Consider the following 21,117-nt stretch of genomic DNA (forward strand, 5'->3'; position numbering starts at 1 on the left):
GAACAAGTAAACACTGACCAGGGCTTGGTGTAAAAGAGATATAATTATTTATTTAAAACCACATCTAGAAAAACACACAGGCACTAATAGTAAGCAATTCAAAAACACGGTCACTAAAAGATATACACTCCCTTAAACGAATATTAGACAAGTCTTAAGTAAAGCCCCACTTATTTTCAGACAGCGGTCAGCGCTTAACATAGATGGCACTCTAATACTTCATTTTAAAAAGGGATAGAAAAGCAGAGAATAAATTGAAACAGATCCCAACACTTTTTCACGAACACAACAAGGGAGGAAGGCAAAGTAACACCGTGAATTCAGAGTCAGTAGGCCAGATCCGCTTTAAGAGGATCAAAACGAAATGTGTCCAAGGTCCCACAGTTGCAGTGCATAAAAGTCGGCTAGCCCAGTCCAGAAGGTTAAGGGGTTATTATTACCTTGTAGCAATCTTTAGAAAGGGAGGCCTGGCGGACACGGTACCTTAAAGTGGTGAGAATACTCCAATAGGGGCAGTTGTTCCCGGCAGCGGATGCAAGTCGGTGCTTCGTCCGGGGAAGAGAGGATCTCGTCGGGGAGGAAGACAGAAGTCTGTTGCACTGCCAGGGAATAAACCAGCCGCGGAGTTTCTCAGGTACAAGGAGCGGTCCATTGATTCGCGGTTCAGTGGTAAGTGGCTATCCGGCCGCCGGGGTGCTTGGCACGGGCAGTTCGACCACAAACCGATCTGGGGTGCGAAGAAAGAAGGTAAACTGGTTGTGCCCACCAGTCAGGGGAAGAAGCCTCTCCAGCCGGGAGATCTTCTCGGTCGTCGGGAAGTGGTGAGTCGGTTCCGCAGGGCTCCACCGGTGGTGTCGTGGCAGGTCGGCTCAGCTTCTCCCTCGTCGGATTCTCAGGTCCTGTGGCGACTTCTGAAGTTCCAGTCCCCAAATCCCTGCTTTTATGCAGCATACCCCCATTCACTCAGCCTAGCTGTCAATCAAACATGCTAAGTGGTGAGCCGGCCGGCTCACCACTTGGGCCAATCACACGAGTGCGACTTGAGTTACCAAGGTAACTCAGTCCAGGGTGCATAAACCCCCTCCCACACCCCCTGTGGTACCCAGACAGAGTGGCACCACTTTTGGAGGCTTCTGTGGAGAAGCCTGCCAAAAAGTGGAACAAAGGGCTCGACTTGGGTTGCAGTCACAGAAGAGAACACAAACGCCATTTTAGAATCGAGTCCTGGCAAAAAATACCAACCAGTGAATTAATATTAATGAAATAAACCGGTGGTATGTTCGAGGCTATGAGAATTAAATAATTAAAGTTGGTAGCCTCGAACAATGGGAAAATCCCATAGGGAAATATTTGCGGTCAAATATAAAAAGTAGTTTCCACTGCCACCAGCCAAAACTCGATCAGGGGGGACGGAGACGTGCCCCTTCGACTAACAGACCCCGGGGCAATCGAATTGCCCTGACCAGTACGTCCACAATATGATGGTTGGTACTGGTTTCTGTTAATAATTTGGGACTAGTAAAGCCAATGGTGACTTTACGTGCCCTGGGAGACAGTAGTCAGTCCCAGGGTACGGAGTCTATGGTGGGGTGTCACTATGACACCCCTGTGTTACTGCACGGAGGGTGCTGTGTAACACACACAGTAAAAACACATGAGACCTTATGGAGTAAAGGACCCCATAACCCATAAAACACATTAACAGTCAAAGGAACTCCATAAATCATGTCCAAGAGTGGGAGAAAAAGAGTCTCACTCTTGGCAGGAGAAAAAAACAAACTCCAGAAATCCAGCAAAGCTGCTGGGGGACTCACTAGTTTAGGAAATTCAGCCTAAAGAGAGAATTCTCCCTAACATAGTGATCATCCAATTTTTCACTCAACCTTGTTAAATCTTTTAATTCTCGCGAATGACCATGTCCACGCACCGGATCTTGGGTTTCACACGCTTCAGACTGCTTCTCGAACCAACCCGCATGATATGTGCATGTAGTGCATTGGCACGGGTCATGACCCTGTGTTGCTTGTCTTGCAGTAAGATGAACCCGAAGTCAAGCTTAGCCTGCATTAGGCCGAGCGCCCTCTGCACATTCAGCCATTCGGTACTTGGAGGCTGAAACGGAAGGGCCTACCCCAAAGAAGGAACATAGGCTTAGACGGAAGGTCAAAAAACGGTCCCATTCCCGGAGCCCCTCGTCATCTTCCTCTCATAGGAAGAAACCACACAAGCGCAAATCAAATTCTTCTTCCGAATGTGGTAAGTAGTCGGCAGGGCCGGCCCAAATCTTATGTCCAAGAAGGCGGCTGTGGGACCGGGCAAGCCCCCAATACAACAGGCCCCTGTAGCTCCAGCGATGCCCGTGGAGTCCGGCCCCAAAGCAAAAGCAATTTCGATGCCGTTGGCTGATTCTTCAGGCTGAACAAAACGGTACGATCCTCGACGCATGGACAGTCCTGTGCGGCACAAACAGGATTATCCTCGATGCGCCATCCACGCCCAAAGCCTTGTCAGCGCTGACCGCCGAACCTTTGACTCCAACTGCCATTGAGTGGCCTTTTGCGACGAAATCTAGGTCTGACTTTTCCGGCATTATGGCAGACATTCTTGCTGACGATCAAGTCGATGTCGACACCATTTACTCAGGAGATGGTGGTACCAATTATTTTGTCGACCAAGCAGACCTGACAACGGTGGCTGAGGGACTGCACAATGCCAGCAAACCGGACATGTCTGCGGTCGTCAAAATGCAACAGGCCCATTCCTATGCCCATATTAATGCAAAATGTAAGGCTCTAGTTGATGGGATAGTGGATACCCTGTGGTTAAACACTCCAGCTCAGCCATTCCAAGGTTATGACCTTACGGACAGTGAGGGTCCTGCCACAGAAAGGGCTCTGCCTTTCAATGTGGCTATCACCGATCCCATTGCCACCTTATGCCAACGTCCTTGCACCATACATCTGGTCAACTCTGACCTTACCAAAAAATATAGACAGGGAAGGGGAGATCCCTCACTTCTCTCTCACCCAACGCCAGAAGGATTGGTGGTACAGGAGGCCACAGTCCACCAGGCCCACCACTTTTACATCTAATTTGCCAACTCATAGGGAGGGCATGAAAGTAGATACCGTAGCGAAGAAAATATTTGCCTCTAGACGCACAGCCTTGAAGGCAACTTGTAAGGCGGTTGCGCAGGCTGCCCAGTGCATCCCTGAGGGGGACATGTGGAAGGGGGTACCTTCAATTGGGGGACAACCGAAAGGAGGTGGCCAGATAGTCTTTGCAGATGGGCCTGGACGTGGCAGACTGTTGGAAGGTCAATGAGCTCAACTATGGTTCTCAGGAGACGGTCCTACTTGCACTTCTTAGGGTTCTCTCCCAATGTTCACAATAAGCTTCTTGACATTTCGTTTGATGGGGAGAATCTCTTCGGTCCAAAGGCTTATGACTCTTTGGAGAAATTCAAAGAGTCCAAACTTGCAGTGAAGTTGCTCAGCCTAGCTGTTGCAACAGCTGGCCAAACCTGCCTTTTAGTTTCTTTTGAAGCGGCAGAGGCTATAGGTGCAAGGCTCAGCTCCCCCAAGCCAGGTTGGAGCAGGTGCATATTCCCTGCCCCAGGAGGGGTAAGGGGGACACTAGAGACGAGCATGCGTTGGTAGGCGGCTGGGGCATGTCCGCCCCCGCCCTCAAAGCAGCTATGATTTCTCCTCCCACATCTCCCCGGTTGGAGGACGATTGACCGAGCATTGTGCCCAATGGCAGGAGATTACCTCTGACACCTGGGCTCTGCAGCTCGTGCGATATGGTTACTGTCTGCCTTTCTTACAAAGGCCCTCACCACCTCCGTACCAACCAGAGCATGACCTCCAGGAAGAAGTGCGAGCCCTGCTTTTGGAGGGTGTCATGTAAGAAAAGGGGCAAGGTCTCTGTCCCATCTTGGACCTCGGGGCTTTCAACAAATTCCTGAAGGACAAATTCAGGATGGTGATGTAGAGGGAAATTCTCCACGCTTTCAAGCTATTGGAGAACCAGATCTCGGTCTTGGCAGTTCATCTGGCGGGGACAGAGAACAGTTTGGTGGATGCTCTGAGCAGGCAGAGCACGGTCTCACATGAGTGGGAAAAGTTTTAGGAAGTCCAGGAGGAGGTCTTTCCTCTCTGGGTCACCCCAGCGGTGGATCAGTTTGCCACAGAGTCCAATTAGAAGTGACTTCCCAGCAAACAGCGCACTAGGGGATGCATTTCTGGAACTGGCCCTTTCCTCTCCACTGTGCCTTCCCTCCTATTCCCATCATTCTGTGGGTTCTCGGGAGATTGAGGAGGTTTTGAGCAACCCTGAACTTGGTTCGACCCAGACTAGGCAAGGAGAACTTGGTACTTTGACCTTCTAGAATTGACCATCTGCCCACCTCTTCAGTAGCCTCTCTCTCTCTCCCCGGATCTCCCAAACCAGTCGGAAGGCCAGGTGCTCCACCCAAACCCAGAATGCCTTACCCTAATTGCGTGGCTCTAAAGAGGATGAGATATGACTGGGACCTCTCATGGAGGTTCTGGAGGTGCCGCTGGCTACACGCAGACAGGCATCAAGGTCACTGTATGCGTGCAAGTAGAGACGATTTTGGCCTTGGTGAAGGAAACCACGAATTTGACCCTATCTCTTGCCCTACCACTACAGTGATGGAGTTCCTTATGTCACTGGCGTCTTCAGGCCTTCAGGTCACCACAGTCAAAGGATACTTGGCTTTATCTGTATTGAAAAGGTCTCTGGGTCAAGGGTCTTTTTTCACAATTCCGGTTATGGCCCAATTCCTGAATGGATTTGTGAATAAGTTTCCGCATATTCCTTTTGTTCCTAATTGGGACCTGAAGCTGGTCCTCACATTTCTTATGGCGGCCACTTTTGAGCTGTTATGCTCTGGTTCACTCCGGTTCTTAACCTTGAAAACCACTTTCCTGGTGGCCATCACCTCAGCCAGGCAGGTTAGCGAGCTGCAGGCCCATGATTGTAAACCACTGTTCCTTTGCTTTTTTCGTGAAAAGGTTTCCCTTAAAGTGAGGCCCGAGTTCCTGCCTAAGGTTGTGTCTGAATTCCATCTCTCCCAGTCACTCGATCTTCCAGTGTTTTACCCACATCAGCACCCCTGTGAGGAGGAGGAGCGCTTTCACAGGCTGGTCCCAAAGAGAGCATTGAGCTTTTAATTAGCCATAATGGCTGAGCATGGGCGTAATTTTATGGAGGGACAGGGGTGTTTGTTCCCCCAACTTTCATGGCACACCATTGTGTCCCCATTCATTTGGCTGGGGTTCCTTTTCTTCAGATGTCATGTCCCCCCAACTTTTTCAACAAAATTACTCCACTGTGGCTGAGTACAGAAAGGTTGACCAATTGTGTGTGGCCTTCTCGTATCCAGGAAAGGTTTGGCAGTGTCATAGCAAACAATTTCACGGTGGATCACTGTGTTCTCATACATCCCCTCCCCTTTCCTCATCCTTGGGGGGGGGGGGGGCCTGCCCCAACATGGGGACAGTACCATATCCTTTGGCAGAGAAAAATTGAGCTTCCACTTTAAATTTAGTATAGCACACAGGGGCGTGGCACTGAGTGTTGGGCAGAATTATATGCAGTACCCTTTGGGAACACCACACACAATTAACACTACAAATGACAGTACAATTTCACCTTTGGTACAAGTCTGTACTACACAGTTAAAGTGGTAGCAGTAGCAGAGCAGCCAGACTTATCTCAAGAGTAAGTGAGCAGTATCAAATAGTTACACAAAGGACAGCAATTACTATGATTCAGGCAAACACTGACTCAAGGTTTTCAAGTTAAAGAATATACATTTATTTCACTCTTCAGTTGCATAACATTAAACTATTATAAGCAGTCTAAAAATCACTCTCTTAATACACCACACCATGTCCCTTAAATTCCAAACAAGTTAAACTCACAAAATGAAGTGGGATGAAAATGGCACTCCAGCAATTTAAAAGGGAGGGAAAGACAACAGTTAACATAAATGGATCCACACCACCAGGTAAGTACTCGGGGCAAGCGAACAAGAGAGACTACAATGATAAAATCAGATAGAAAAGGCTTAGGGCAAAAGTCAATAGTTCAACAGTCTTTTGCTCAAGATAATACAGTTCAGGGTAGTTTGCAGTAAAGTTCGTGGCACGGTTTCCGGACGAGGTTGGTTGGTAGAAAAGTTAGTTCAAAGAGAAGAGAAGGACAAGCCCTCGGATTGGAGAAAGATTTGAAACACTTTCACCGCGGCTGAACGAAATGAACAACCGGATTTGCACAGTACCTTAACACGGAGAGGGAGCTGTAGCTGAGGCAGAAGTTCCTGGTAGTTCCTGCAAGCTCTTGGTTCCTGAAGCGACTGTCAGACTGATCAGAAGTAGGAAGACGGGAGGGTCCTGGACTACCCAGAGAAGAAACCAGCAGCAGAGCAAAGCAACGAATAAAAGGTGCGCTCCTTAAAACCCAAGCAGGGTTCGACCTTCCTGGCTATCCGGCCCACTGTAGCTCTGTACAGCGTATTCGACCATAGGGAGGGGTCCTGGCTTGCAGTTTGGGTGAACTGGTTGGTCCCACCAGCTCAAGGGAAGAGGTTTCCTGGAGGATCTCCTGTCGTCGGATTCTGGAGATTCAGACCTGCAGCAGGGCTGCACCGGGCGGTTCAGTCTTTTTAGGGGTCCTCTTCTTCCAGTTCTTCGTTCTTTTGTTCCAGTGGCGACTCTGCTCTTCCAGTCCAAGAGACCTGCTTTTTATGCAGTTTTCTCCCATTCATACAGCCTGGCTGTCAATTACACAGCAGGGTGGCTGGCCTGGCAAGGCCAGTCCCCTTAGCCAATCGGACAGGAGTGCGACTTGGGTTACCAAGGGAACCCATCGCAGGGGTCCTAAAACCCCTCCCTCACATCCTGCCTACCCAGACTCTCAGGCGCCTAAAGGAGGGCTTCTGTGTGGAAGTCCGCGAAAAAGAGATGAACAAAGGTTAACAAACCTGTTTTTTTTTTTAGGCTAATGTGATAGCCTAAAACATTGCCACGTTTATGTAAGATAATCGTGGTAGAAAAGATAGGGTAGATACCACTTCCACCAGCCAAGTCTTAATGTAAAAGGAGCGAAACAATGCCCCAAGAGGTACAGACAATAAGGGATAAGAATTAACCCTTTCCAATACTCCATGGAAGATGGGGTGTACTGGTTCTGTGGTTTAAAGTGCCTAAGGTAAAGTTAATGGCAACTTTACCCTTTTCTTGGGGACTGTAGTCAGCCCCAGATAATGGAGTTTGTGGGAAGTCTAAAAGACAACCCTGTGTCACTGCAATGAAGGTGCTGTGTAACACACATGAAATATATGGTGCCCTGGAGTAGGTGAGGCTCCAGTGCCCAAGATCACACAAAAAGTAGAATTACACATAGCAAAACAAATGTAAGAGTGGGAAAAAAGGCTCACACTCTTACCAGGTGAAAAAGATAAATCCTAGAAATCCAGCAAAGCTGCTGAGGGACTCAGTAGGTAAGGGAAATCAACCATTTATGAGAATTCTCCCTAACACCGAGCATGAGCGAGCCCCGGAGTTCCCGCTGCCTCACCTCAGTCCCTTTTTCCGCACGGACGTGTCGGACCTGACAGCTAGGCGCAGTGACTTTTTTAGCTTCCTGTTATTCATTTTTTGAATCTCCTTCACCTCCCTTTTGTGCCTCGCCTACCACAGCGCATGTCAGCTGCAGGAGGCTTCACGCGATCCGCCTCCTGCGATTGCCTCTCCTCCATACGTCGCACCCACCTTGCCCCGCTTGTATGCCAGGGGCTAATATGTTCCGTGTAGCCAGGTATTAAAGTGTAGGATGTGTTAAAAGGGGACTGAGGTGAGGCGTCGGGGGGTGGGGTCTTGGGGCACATTTTTCCACTGCCAAAGGTTCCGGTACCGTCCCCATGTTGAGGGAAGCCCACAAGGATGGAGGAAAGGGCTCTAAGGACTATTAGTACTAGTCACTATGGTGAGTAACTTTAATTCCTGAATGCTTCCACAGCGCAGGCAAGGAGTTATCCCTGGCTTCAGGGCCCATTCCACCAGAGGGGTTTCTTCCTCTACGGCGCTGCAGAGATGAGTCCCGGCAGGGACCTCTGCCGGGCCGCGACCTGGTCTGCTCTTCATACATTCACGAAGCATTACAGTCTGGACGTTGCCCGTGTGGCTGACGCTCACTTTGGAAGGGCGGCACTGCAGCATCTACTGCTATAAAACCTTCATCCTGCTGCCATTATTTCTACTGCTTTGGGAATCTATCTGATGCGGAATCTGTGGGAGAAAGGCAATCCGTTGAAGGAGAAATTACTTACCGTAATGTTCTTTTTATGGATTCTTCTTTTGCAGATTCCTCATCACCCAATCCATTTCCGCTAAGAAAACGTCTGCAGTAGGTGGTTGCCTTCTCCTAAGAAAGATGTGTTAGCGATCGTTCCAGTGTCTCTTGTCCTCTACTTTTGTTGCGTCTACACGCCTTCTCTTTTTTTTTTTTTTTTTTTTAAAAAGGGAATTTGTTTTATATCCCAGTTGGGATTTGTTTTTTGTAATCCGTGGTTGACTATTTGGCCATCTTTTTCTTGCTAGTTTTCTGCTGCAGCGGTTGAGCTTAGGGATGGTGGGGGGTGGGAACTGAGGTACAGGGGCACAGTGACGCAGTATATGTACGACGCGCGATTTCCCGTCCATAGCTGACGATCGAGCACCGAATCAAGACGGATCGACAGCTGAGTCAAGGTCCACTACTTCCCCTGTCAAGGTTTTTTCCGAGCAGCTGAAACTGGGAGTGGATATACATCTGATGAGGATTCTGCAGGAGAAGAATCCATAGAAAGAAGATTGAAGTAAGTAATATCTCCTTTTCATTGATTACGCTGCTGATCGTGCTGGCAGGGCTGTGATCAAACGGACCCTGTCATGGTGGATCACTTTCTGCATCTTGGATTGCTACGATCTTGCTGGAAAGCATGTGCCTGAGGGTCTCTGGGCACATTGCACCAGAGAACTGGCTGCCTCCTCAGTGCTGCAACATGGGAGTACCCGTTCTGGACATCTCCCAGGCAGCCCATTGCTTCTTTGCACATTTTTGCTAAACATTGCAACTTGGATTCTCAGTCTAAACAGGACACTAATTTTGGCAGAGAATTTGGTTGATTTGGTGTCTTTCCTTCTCCAGATCTACGTTCTGTTATGGGAGTCTTATCAAAGACGAGGAATCCATGGTAGGAAGGAATCCATTATAAGAACAACATACTTACCTCTCGGTTATGTTCTTTCTGGTGGATGTTACTCCTGTGGATTCCTAATCACCCTCCCTACCTGCTCTTCTTGGTGAATTGCTAGTACACCATGGTTCTATGATCTCTCAGCGTCGGAATGCTAGCGAAAAAGGGTGAAACTAAGGTCAGAGGGTGCAGTGTGTATGGGTCCTGGAGGTAGCTGCGCTCCGCCCCCCGAGGTAGACCCGTTTCCTATGGGCAACAGTGCTGGGAGATGAATATCAGAAGGAACATCACTCGGAGGCAGGTAATTTGTCATTTTAATCACTCAGCTGGTAGAGTTTGCGATCGCCTTAGTTTTTTAGAGAGACCCCAAGAAATGCAGTGATGTATTCGCAAAAATAAATGCCCGATTAATCTTTACCTGGTATCTGTCAATTACCATAAAACAAGTTGTTGTATATTTTAAAGGCCTTAACTTTGATGCCAATGGTCGACATCCGGATGTTGTTTCATATTATTGTAATTTAATGTAATGAAATTGAATGTCCATAATTGGCCATTGCATAAATGACCCTAACGATATTAATTTGCTGATCTCCGACCTGCCCACAAAATGTTGCTGAAGATTCTGGATATAACAGTTTTAATTTCCCTTTTTCTTCAGCTGAAAGGATCGGAACTAGAAATTACACTTGTTAAAGGTGCACCAACAGATGAGATGTTCTTGGCTAGTCCAGCATGTGCGTATGTCAATCTCAACATTTCTGTTAATGGCACAGAACAAGGTAAGGCTTAGATTCTTGAAAGTCTGGTTTGAAAAAAAAAGTTATTAATGGAATTTTATCCGTGCCTCCCAATTTCAACTGCCAGTTATCATGCAAAAGTCAAAACATGTTGTGTCCTGTCTTGAACATTGCGACGGCAGGCTTAGCTAATCCGGTGTGTGAAATTTTACTTTTTCTGTTATTACGCTAGACCTTTCAGCTTGTGTGCTCAGTATTCAATGTATGTTATTACAACTACTTGTAATATGCCATCAACATGTACAAATATTATTTAAATCTTTTTATTTGCAAAGTAAATTGCCACTCCATCACTGCATACCCAACCACTTTGGAGCTGACCATCTTTTGGACCCAATGGGTACGGCATTGTTCATAATTGCCTGAGCATACCTGAAAAATGTTAAGATCTACTGAAAAAGACAATTGCACTTAGATATTTTGAAAACCAGAGAGGTTTTCTTCTGTTCCGGCCTCCTTTGGAGAGGTGCTGTAAATATTGTTTGTTATGGAGAATTCGCTGTTTAGGCTGAATTTCCTAACCTAGTGAGTCCCCCAGCAGCTTTGCTGGATTTTTGGGGTTTATTTTTTTCTCCTGCCAAGAGTGAGACTCTTTTACCCTCACTCTTGGACATGATGTGAGTGTGTTTCTTTGAATCTAGATGCGTTTAATGGGCTATGGGGTATTTTACTCCATAGGGCTTCATGTGTTTTTGTGATGTGTTACACAGCACCCTCAGTGCAGTGACACAGGGGTGTCATAGTGACCCCCCAGTATAGACTCCATACCCTGGGACTGACTACTGTCTCCCAGGGCATGTAAAGTCACCATTGACTTTACTAGTATTAAATTCTGAACAGAACCAGTACAAGCCATCATATTGTGGACATACTGGCTGGGGCAATTTGATTGCCCCAGGGTCTGTTAGTCGAGGGGGCACGTCTCCGTCCCCCCTGATCGAGTTTTGGCTGGTGGCAGTGGATACTACTTTTTATATTCAACCGCAAATATTTTCCTATGGGATTTCCCATTGTTTTAGGCTACTATCTTTATTTAATTATTTACGGTAGCCTCGAACATACCGCCGGTTTATTTAATTAATATTAATTCTCCAGTTGGTATTTTTTGCCAAAACTTGATTCTAAAATGGCGTTTGTGTTCTCTTCTGTAACTCCAACCAAGTCGAGCCCTTTGTTCCACTTTTTGGCGGGCTTCTCCACAGAAGCCCTCCAAAGTGGTGCCACTCTGTCTGGGGTACTTAGGAGGGGTGGAGGGGAATTTAGGCGCCCTGGACTGAGTTGCCTAGGCAACTCAAGTCGCACTCCATCCTGATTGGCCCAAGTGGTGAGCCAGCCGGCTCACCACTTAGCTTGTTTGAGTGACTGCTAGGCTGAGTGAATGGGGGTTTGCTGCAAAAAAGCAGGGCTTTGGGGACTGGAACTTCAGAAGTCGCCACAGGACCTAAGAATCCGACGAGGGAGAAGCTGAGCCGACCTGCCACGACACCACCATCGGTGGAGCCCTGCTGGACTGCCTCGCCACTTTTCCCAACGACAGAGGAGATCTCCCGCCGGAGAGTCTTCTTCCTTTGACTGGTGGGGATAACCAGTTTCACCGTCTTTTCGCTTTCCCGACGTACCTCGTTGCCGCCTTGCCCGTGCCAAGCACCCCGGCAACCGGGATACCATGTTTTACCACGACCGCGAAACAAAGGTACCACCTTTAACCGGAAGACTCTGCGGCTGGTTTCTTCCCTGGTAGTGCAACGACCTTCATCTTTCCTCCAAGTCGAGATCTTCTCTTCCCCTGGACGACGACACAACTTGCACCCACTACCAGGAACAACTGCCACCGCTGGAGGATCCTTCCCACTTAAGGTACTGTGTCCCGCCTGGCTTCCCTTGCTACCAACTGTACGGGGTAGATTTAGCCCCCGGCTTTCGAACCTGGGTTAGTCTGGGACACCCTGGCTAAACTTTCTTAAAGCCTCTCTAAACCCTTTTTTTTTTTTAACCCTCTGCAAGACTTTCTTAGCATAGTGTAACTGTGTGATCTTGGGCGCATTTGTGCTCTGCTCTCTCTAAGAGTGGGCCCAGCCTTTGGACTTTAGCTCACCAGTGAATTTTTGCTCTCTGCCTTGCTAACAGTGTTCCTGAATCGTAGAGTGGTGCACCTTTTCATATTCTGTCTTTTTCCCTCCCTTTCAAACAAACTTATTGTAGTCTAATCTAGTTAAGCGCTCACCTCTGTATGAAAATAAGTGGTGATTTACTGTGACTTATCCGATAAGGAAAAAGGAGTGTATATATTACAATAGTAACTGTGTTTAGAATATTTTACAATAAGAGTGCTGGAGTGTTTCAACTGTGTGTTTTTAAATAAATAATTATATATTTTGATACCAAAGCTCTGGTCAGTGTTTGCTTGTATTATTGTATCTGAGTGTCTATTGTGTATACTTTGCATACTGCCGAACTCTTCTTGAGGGAAGTCTGACTGCTCAGCCACAGCTACCAGGTAAATCTGGGTGGTACAGGCTGCTACCAAGTGGGTTTACTGCCAACACCTGTAGTCTTAAATCTTTTGCAGTGGTCCTTAAGGGAACTGCACAGGTTTCTGCCTAACATTGTTCTACAATGTCCTTTTGGCTGCTACCTGTGCCTCACTTTGTCTCCGACATGCTTGTGAGGACTGTTAGGTTGAATTCTCATGAATGGCTAATTTCCCTTACCTACTGAGTCCCTCAGCAGTTTTGCTGGATTTCTAGGGTTTATTTGTTAGAGTGTGATCCTTTTTCCCACTCTTACATGTGTTTTACTGTGTGCATTTCTACTTTCTGTGTGATAACTGGAGCCTCACCAACCCCAGGGCACCATTTTTCATGTGTGTTACACAGCACCTTCAGTGCAGTGACACAGGGTTGTCTTTTAGACTTCCCACTGACTCCATTTTTCTGGGGCTGACTACTGTCCCCCAGAAAAGATAACGTTGCCATTAACTTTACAATAGTCACTTTATCCACAGACCCAGTAAACCCCATCTTTCATGGAGTATTTGAAAGGGTTAATGCTTATCCCTTTTTGTCTGTGTCTCTTGGAGCATTGTTTCGCTCCCTTTACACTAAAACTTGGCTGGTGGCAGTGGTATCTACCCTAATTTGTATACTGTGGTTATCTTAAATAACCATGGTATTGTTTTAGGCTATTATATTAGCCTCAAACATAAACCTGCTTGACCATATATGTTTTATTACGGTTCCGGCTGGGTTTATTCGCCATTTCTTTTTGTAAATTTCTTTCTTGTGTTTTACTCTGCGCTCCAAACCAGGTTTGGTCCCTTTGTTCACCGTCTTTTCGCAGGCTTCTGCACAGAAGGCCCTCCTTAAAGGCACCTGAAAGTCTGGGTAGGCAGGATGTGAGTGAGGGGTCTTAGGACCCCTGCCATGGGTTCCCTTGGTAGCCCAAGTCGCACTCCTGTTTGATTGGCTGGGTGACTGTCCTTGCCAGGACAGCCACCCTGCTTTGTGATTGACAGCCAGGCTGTACAAATGGGGGAAAACTGCATAAAAAGCAGGTCTCTGGGACTGGAAGAGCAGAGTTGCCACTGGAACGAAAGAGCCAACGAGGAACTGACAGAAGAGGACCCCTACGACTGAACCGCCCGGTGAAGCCCTGCTGCAGGTCCGAATCTCCAGAATCCGACTACAGAGAAGATCCTCCAGGAAACATCTTCCCTTCAGCTGGTGGGACCAACCAGTTCACCCAAACTGCAAGCCAGGACCCCTCCTCTGGTCGAATTCGCTGTACAGAGCTACAGTGGGCTGGATAGCCAGGAAGGTCGGACCCTGCTTGGGTTTTAAGGAGCGCACCTTTTATTCGTTGTTTTGCTCTGCTGCTGGTTTCTTCCCTGGGTGGCGCAGGACCCTCCAGTCTTCCTACTTGGTGTCAGTCCGACAGTCGCTTCAGGAACCATGAGCCTGCAGGAACCACCAGGGACGTCCGCCTCAGCTACAGCTCCCTCTCCGTTTTAAGGTACTGTGCAAATCAGGTTGTTCATTTCGTTCAGCTGCGGTGAAAGTGTTTGAAATATTTCTCCAATCCAAGGGCTTGTCCTTCTCTTCTCTTTGAACAAACTTTTCTACCAACTAACCTCGTCCGGAATCCGTGGCACGAACTTTACCGCGAACTACCCTGAACTGTATTATCTTGAGCAAAAGACTTTTGACCTATTGACTTTGGCCCGAAGCCTTTTCTATCTGATTTTATCATTGTAGTCTCTCTTATTCAATTGCCCTGAGTACTACTTACCTGTTGGTGTGATTCAATTTCTGTTAACTTTGCCTTTCCCTCCCTTTTAAATTGCTGGAGTGCCATTTTGCTCCCACTTCATTTTTGTGAGCTTAACTTGTCTGGAATTTATGGGAAGTGGTGTGGTGAATCAAGAGTGTGATTTTTAAACTACTTATAATAGTGTAATTTTATGAGTGAAATAAATGTATATTCTTTTACCTGAAAACCTTGAGTCAGTGTTTGCCTGAATCATAGTAATTGCTGTCCTTTGTGTAACTATTTGATACTGCTTACTTACTCTTGAGATAAGTCTGGCTGCTCAGCCATCGCTAACACTTTAACTGTGTAGTACAGGCTTGTACCAAAGATGAATTTGTACGGTCACTTGTAGTCTTAATTGTGTGTGGTGTTCCCAAAGGGTACTGCATATAATTCTGCCTAACAAGGATGTTGTGCTGCTAATGAATTCTTCAGAGCTGTGTGTAAATGTGACATGGACTATCCATGACATAAGTGAACTTGGTTTCCCAAATCCAGAAATATTGCAGATGGGTTATTAGTCCCCCTTGATTTTCATCAGGTCCTCTTAGGCTCAATATCTGTTGTTTATTTTATTTATTAAACATTTGTATGCCGCCTATACAGCAGAAAGTGTTTCCATGCACCACAAGACAGAGTGGGGTCATGGGAGAAAACAATAACGGTCCTCCTTGGCCTGGTGACATTCGGATCGTGAAAGTACAGTATCAAGAAGTGCGGGGGGAAGGTCAGGGGATGGGCTGGGAAAAGGGGAGGGAGAAATGCTGAAGGGGGGGTAACCGGGGGACAGCTGAGCAAGTGCAAAGCGTGCCCAAGTGGGCTGGTGCCATGGTATAAGGAGATAGAGCGAAGAGGGGTTGGGGGGAATCAACCTGGAAGGCTAATCAGATCAGGGACGGGAGCCCAAGGGCAAGTGCTGGTGGAGGGATGAGGAGGCGAGACTGGCCGAGGGATAGCCTGACCCCAGCGAGACTCATAAGGGACACATGCATCCAGTTGTGGCAGCAGGAGACTAGCAGGGGAGAGGGAAGAATGAAGGGGGAGGAGAAAAGGAAGGTCTTGAGGAGCTTCCGGAAGTTGAGGAGATCCGGCTCAAGACGAGGGGCAGAGAGGCTGTTCCAGAGGGAGACTCCCTCCAAAGAGAGAGATCTACCACCCACACTCTGCTTGAAGAAACGTTTGATGTGCAGAGAATTTGAGCTAGAAGACCAGAGAACTCTAGCAAAGAGGTATTTTTGGGGGAGAGAGTTCAACGTAGCGAGGTCCCAGGCCCCAGAAGGTCTTGTGGATGAGAGTCTTGAAATTGATCCTTGCAACTACAGGGTGCTAGTGGAGGGAATTTAGGGCTGGGGAGATGCAGACCCTGGGCTTGAGACCAAGGAGAAATCTTGCAGTCCTTTTCTGGATTAGTTGAAGAGGGTGGTGTGAAGAAAGGGGCAGATTAAGGAAGAGGCTGTTGAAGTAATCAAGCCTTGAGAGAACAAGAGCGATATAAGGTGAGAGAGAGGGGAGTCAAAAGATGACACTGATGTTTTTTGCCTCTCAAAAGGGTGGCGGAAGGGGGCCCAAGGAGGACGGCCAGAGTATAGGCGGAAAGAAGGGAGTAGGGGTCCCAATGGGAAGGATCTTAGTTTTCTCCAGCATGGGGTCTGGCATGGATTCACATGCTCATGAATATTCCCCGTCGTCAGGCTGGGAATCCTCGGTAAAGAAAAAAACAGTATCAGTTTAGTTTCTGATCTGTCTTTCGTAGTAGTAACCAATCACTGGTCTCTGCGTCATACTGACCACAGCCAATGACTGCCCTCTACCTAAGACCCGCCTCTGGCAGCCATCTTCAGATTTTTACCGCACGTTCATGTGTTGGGATCCTCGTGCTATTGCTCTCGAGCGTTAGTGCTATTTTTTCACGTTTTTTCTCAAAACTTCATTTTTTTCGGTCAAAAGAGCCTCAAGCTCCACCGACTCTCCATCCGATCAACGGGGACCCGTGTCGGATTCGTCTACGCCCCTCAAGGGTGAAGATTTCGTCGAGCTACGCTTTTGGAGGATTCCAGAAGTTTCTCAGGCCCATCTCGGTCATGGCCCAGGAGAAGGGAAGCTCGACGCCCGGAAAGCTGTTCAGGGTCTGCCCTGGATGCCAGCTGCAGAATGTCTTTAAGGAAGACGAACACTCCTTTTGTCTTTACTGCCTACATGAGGACAAGACGCACGTGGAGAAGGACTGTGCGTTTTGCGGCAACATGTCGGAGCGGACCATGAAGGACCGCCATCAACGTCTCGCCAACTGGCTGGAAGGGAAGAGCCCGTCCGGCGAGAAGAAGAGGAAGAAATCCGAGCGGTCTTCTAAGACCTTTGAGGACGCCCCGGCGACGGGGGTCCAACACAAGGCCAAGCACCGCGGGTCCGCTGGCACCGGGAGCGCCGAACGGTCGGGCTCTACGGGCGCCAGGCAGGGCGCACCCTCCCCGGCACCATCAACCACGAGCCAACGCTCTGGGTCGGGTAAGAGGAAGGCCGAGCACCCGGCAAAGCTCCTGGAGAGGCCCCGGTCGAGCTCGAAGGCGGAGGGGGAGCGAGGCAGTGTCCTCCCCCCAACCCCCAAGGAGAAGGCGGTGAGCGCACCTAAGGTGGTGAAAGCCTTAATCCATCCGGCCAAGGCCTCTATCGAGACAGTCGCGGCGGCCCTGGCTCAGCCTGTGGAGGCTACACCAGTGGTGGCGACCTCGGGGCTCAGAGTCTCCCTGCCACCGCGGAGGGAGTCCTCTTTTATGCCCATCGACGGGACCCCCGTGAAACCTCCGATGGAGAAGAAAAAGGGGGGGACAGGAGGTCGTCGTGGATTCGGCCTCAACCTCTGAGGAAGAACTGGTCGAGGTCTTAAGCCACGGCATTGGCGTGGAAGAAGACCAGCCCGTCGGGAGGGATCCCGACGCAGGAGACGACGACATCGTCGAGGGTACCGACGGGGCCCCTGACTACCCGTCGGACTCCCCTCTACCAGCGCCGCAAGACAACTCGGCGGCCATTTTGTTGGCTATACAGTCCTTATGCTCAGAGATAAGGACGAGACTGCCGTTACCAGTGGAGGAGCCACTCCCGTCGGGGGACCCGGAACCAGGCCCTTCGGGCAGCCCCCCTCCTAAGAAAAGAAGGATTCACCCTCCACCTCCTTTTCAGCCATCGTGCCCCGTTCAGCCCTCCTCCCCGTCCACGACTCGAGGGGATGACACGGCCGCGACGGGTACGGACGACGAGGTGTACGACGAGGATCTGCCGTCATCACCTCCCACCCGGGCTTCCCCGCCCGACGAGATTGGATCTTTTCACTCCATGATCGCCAGGGCATCCGAGCACTTCCAGCTCTGCCCTGAGGAGAAGAAAGAAGGAAGGTTTCCTTTATCAGCGGCGCAAGGCCAAGAGGAAGACGGTCCTCGCGGTACCTCTGATGGACGATATTTGGGATGAGGGCCTTGCCCTCCTCAAGAACCCATCCACGACGCCGGCTAGAAGAGACCGGTACGAGAAGAAGTACCGGGTCCCGGATGCGGCCCCCTTGTGCCTCCGGGCACAGCCTACCCCGGACTCCGTCGTCTCCGCGGCGGCCAGGAAGAAAGCGGGGGGGGGGTGCGGCCTCCACGTCGACTTCCCCGCCGGACGGCGAGGGAAAGAAATTGGACACGATGGGGCGCAGGGTCATCTCGTCTGCAGCGACGACGGTTAAGGCGGCCAACGTCTTAACTATCGTAGCCCGCTACGACAGGGAGCTGTGGTACAAACTGGCTCCCCTGCTGGACTTCCTACCGGACGACAAGAGGGCGGATGCCCTGGAGATCTTGCAGGAAGGTGAGGTGGCGTTGGACCACGCCATCACGATTGCGACAGACATCGGCGACACTGTGTGTGCCTTAGGCGGCGTGGATGGCTCAAGGCTACTGACTCCCGTCAAGACGTACAGACCAGAGTCCTGGACATGCCGTTCGATGGGAACAACCTGTTTGGGAAAACAGTGGACGATTCCCTTCAAGCCATTAAAGCGGACACGGAGACGGCCCGGGCTCTCGGGGTTCTCCAGCAACGGCGGCCGCCCTTTCGGAGCGGCGGAGGCAAGGCCGCCTCCAAAGGTTCCGGCGGCAGATTTTCCACCTACCGTCAAGCGGCCCGTTCGTCGTCTCAGGAAGCTTACAGGGGACGAGGCAAGTCAGGTGGACCACGCCGTCGTCGCCAAGGAGGTCAAGGCGGAAAAGCCTCGTCTAAGCAGGATTGAACCGGCCGTGGGGTCGGGCCCCCACCGAAGCACCCCGGTGGGAGGCCGGCTGGCGAGCTTCGTCAGCGTGTGGGAGTCCATCTCCACCGACCGTTGGGTGCTGGACGCCCTAGCCCAGGGTCACGCGCTCGAGTTTCAAAGAAGGTGCCCGCGCGTCCCCCCTGTGGCCAGGAAAGAGCTTCACGTCCCTCAGCTTCTGGAGGTAAAGGCGATGCTCAAGAAGGGCGCCATCGAACTCGTCCCAAAGAGGCTTCGGGGCTCCGGAGTTTACTCAAGATACTTCCTCGTGAAGAAGAAGACGGGAGGATGGCGCCCCATCCTAGACCTACGACGGCTGAACAAGTTCATCAAGGCGCAGAAGTTCCGGATGGTCACCCTCCAGCACGTCCTGGGTCAGCTGGAGGAGGGCGACTTCCTGTCGTCGTTGGATTTGGAGGATGCCTACTTCCATATTCCCATCCTAAAGGGGCACCGAAAATTTCTCAGGTTCGTGGTCCAAGGGCGTCACTATCAGTTCAGAGCCCTTCCCTTCGGTCTACGGTCGGGAACCCAGGGTATTCACCAAGTGCCTTGCACCAGTGGCGGCGCAGCTGCGCCGAGAGGGGATCCACGTCTACCCCTACCTGGACGACTGGCTCATCCGAGCCAAGACAAGGGAGCTCGCCGTGGAGCACACGGCAAGGACCGTCCAACTTCTCACGGACCTGGGATTCTCCGTGAACTACGCCAAGTCCCACCTGGTACCCCCGCAAGTCGCACTGTTTCTGGGAGCGAAGCTCGACACAGTGTCCCTTCTGGCCTCCCCGTCGGAGGAAAGGACCAGGGCCATCCTGGGCAAGGTACAGCGGATGTTGGTTGCCGACGCGGCCAAGGTGAGGTCCATCAAGTCCCTCCTCGGAATGATGTCTTCTTGCATCTACCACATTCCCATGTGCAGGCTCCGGATGTGCCCGTTGCAGGAGTTCCTGGACGCGCTGGATCCAAACGACGGGCAACTTCGAGGAGAGGATCACACTCGGCGAGAGTTTCCGACGAGCGATCCGGTGGTGGGGCACCCGCGCGCATCTGACGGTGGGCATGGACTTCGAGACCCCAGGCCACCGGGAGACAGTGACCACGGATGCCTCCCTGGAAGGGTGGGGAGCGCACACCGGAAATCTGCACGCGAGAGGCCTTTGTCTCCCGACGGAGACGTCCCTCCATATCAACGTCCTGGAGCTCCGTGCGGTGTTTTGGGCCCTCAGGTCCTTCCTTCCGTCCCTCAAGGGCAAGGTGGTGAGGATCTTCACCGACAACACCACCACCACCATGTTTTACATCAGGAAACAGGGCGGAACCAGGTCCCCAGCACTGTCCAAGGAGGCGCAGGACCTGTGGCATTGGGCCGTCACCCAAAGGATGTTTCTGGTGCCGTTTCATATGGCAGGGATAAAAAACACCATCGCCGACTCACTCAGCAGAGAGCTGCGCTCGTGCCACGCGTGGGAACTATGACAGGATCTAGTGGATCGCCACTTCCGACGGTAGGGGCACACTCCAGATCGACCTGTTCGCGACGAACTCCAAGTGCCGGAGGTTCGCCAGCAGGTTTCCCCAGCCGAGGAGCATGGGCGATGCTTTCTCGTTCCCCTGGGAAGGCCTGTTCCTATACGCGTTCCCTCCTCTGCCACTGCTGATCCGGCTCATCAACCAGCTCAAGAGGTCACGGTGCAGGATGATCCTCGTTGCACCTGTGTGGCTGAGGCAGATATGGTTCCCGGACCTTCTGGACTTGTCAGCGTCTCCGTCAATCAAGCTGCCAGTGGACGCGGATCTGCTCTCCAGGGAAGGAGGCGCCATCCTCCACCACGACCCGAAGTCGCTGAACTTGCAGGCCTGGCTCCTGCAGCGCTAGAGTTTGGAGGATACGACATACCGGCCGACTGCAGAGAGGTTCTTGCAAAGGCCAAGGCGTCATCGACTCTTAAATGCTACGGACACAAATGGAAGAGGTTCTCTGTCTGGTGCCACGCACAGAAGATTAACCCTCTAAGGATTACGGCTCCCCAAGTGCTGCCGTACCTGTTGACGCTGACCAAGGCTGGACTGGCACACGCGTCCATCAAGGTTCATCTTGCTGCGATCTCCCGATACACCAGAACCACGGGGCGGACGTCCTTGTGGTCCCATCGTCTGGTGAAAGAGTTCATGAAGGGACTGTTCAGATCGTTCCCGCCGGTGAAGGCTCCGGCCCCGGCGTGGGAGCTCAACGATGTGCTGACCAAGCTCATGGGACCTCCGTTCGAGCCTCTGCACTCGGCCCCGTTGAAGTTCCTGTCGTGGAAAACAGCGTTTCTTGTGGCCATCACCTCCGCACGACGAGTGGGAGAGATCCAGGCCCTATTTTGCAAGCCACCATACTTGACTTTTCACGACACGAGGGTGGTGCTCAGGACGCACCCCTCCTTCATGCCCAAGGTGCCGTCGGACTTCCA

The 21,117-nt window shown here is 50.6% G+C and overlaps 1 protein-coding gene across 1 annotated transcript in view; it reads left to right on the forward strand.

Annotated features, from left to right (window-relative positions):
- The window catches only part of IARS1 (isoleucyl-tRNA synthetase 1), a 2,025,584-nt gene that overhangs the window by 1,813,024 nt on the left and 191,443 nt on the right, over positions 1-21,117 (forward strand). Inside the window, exon 30 of the mRNA XM_069643896.1 lies at positions 9,930-10,050. Coding sequence (XP_069499997.1) covers positions 9,930-10,050 — 121 coding nt within the window. The remainder of the gene's footprint in view (positions 1-9,929; positions 10,051-21,117) is intronic.

Source organism: Ambystoma mexicanum, chromosome 2p, assembly GCF_040938575.1.
Source record: "Ambystoma mexicanum isolate Mex_15411 chromosome 2p, UKY_AmexF1_1, whole genome shotgun sequence".
NCBI lineage: Eukaryota > Metazoa > Chordata > Amphibia > Caudata > Ambystomatidae > Ambystoma > Ambystoma mexicanum.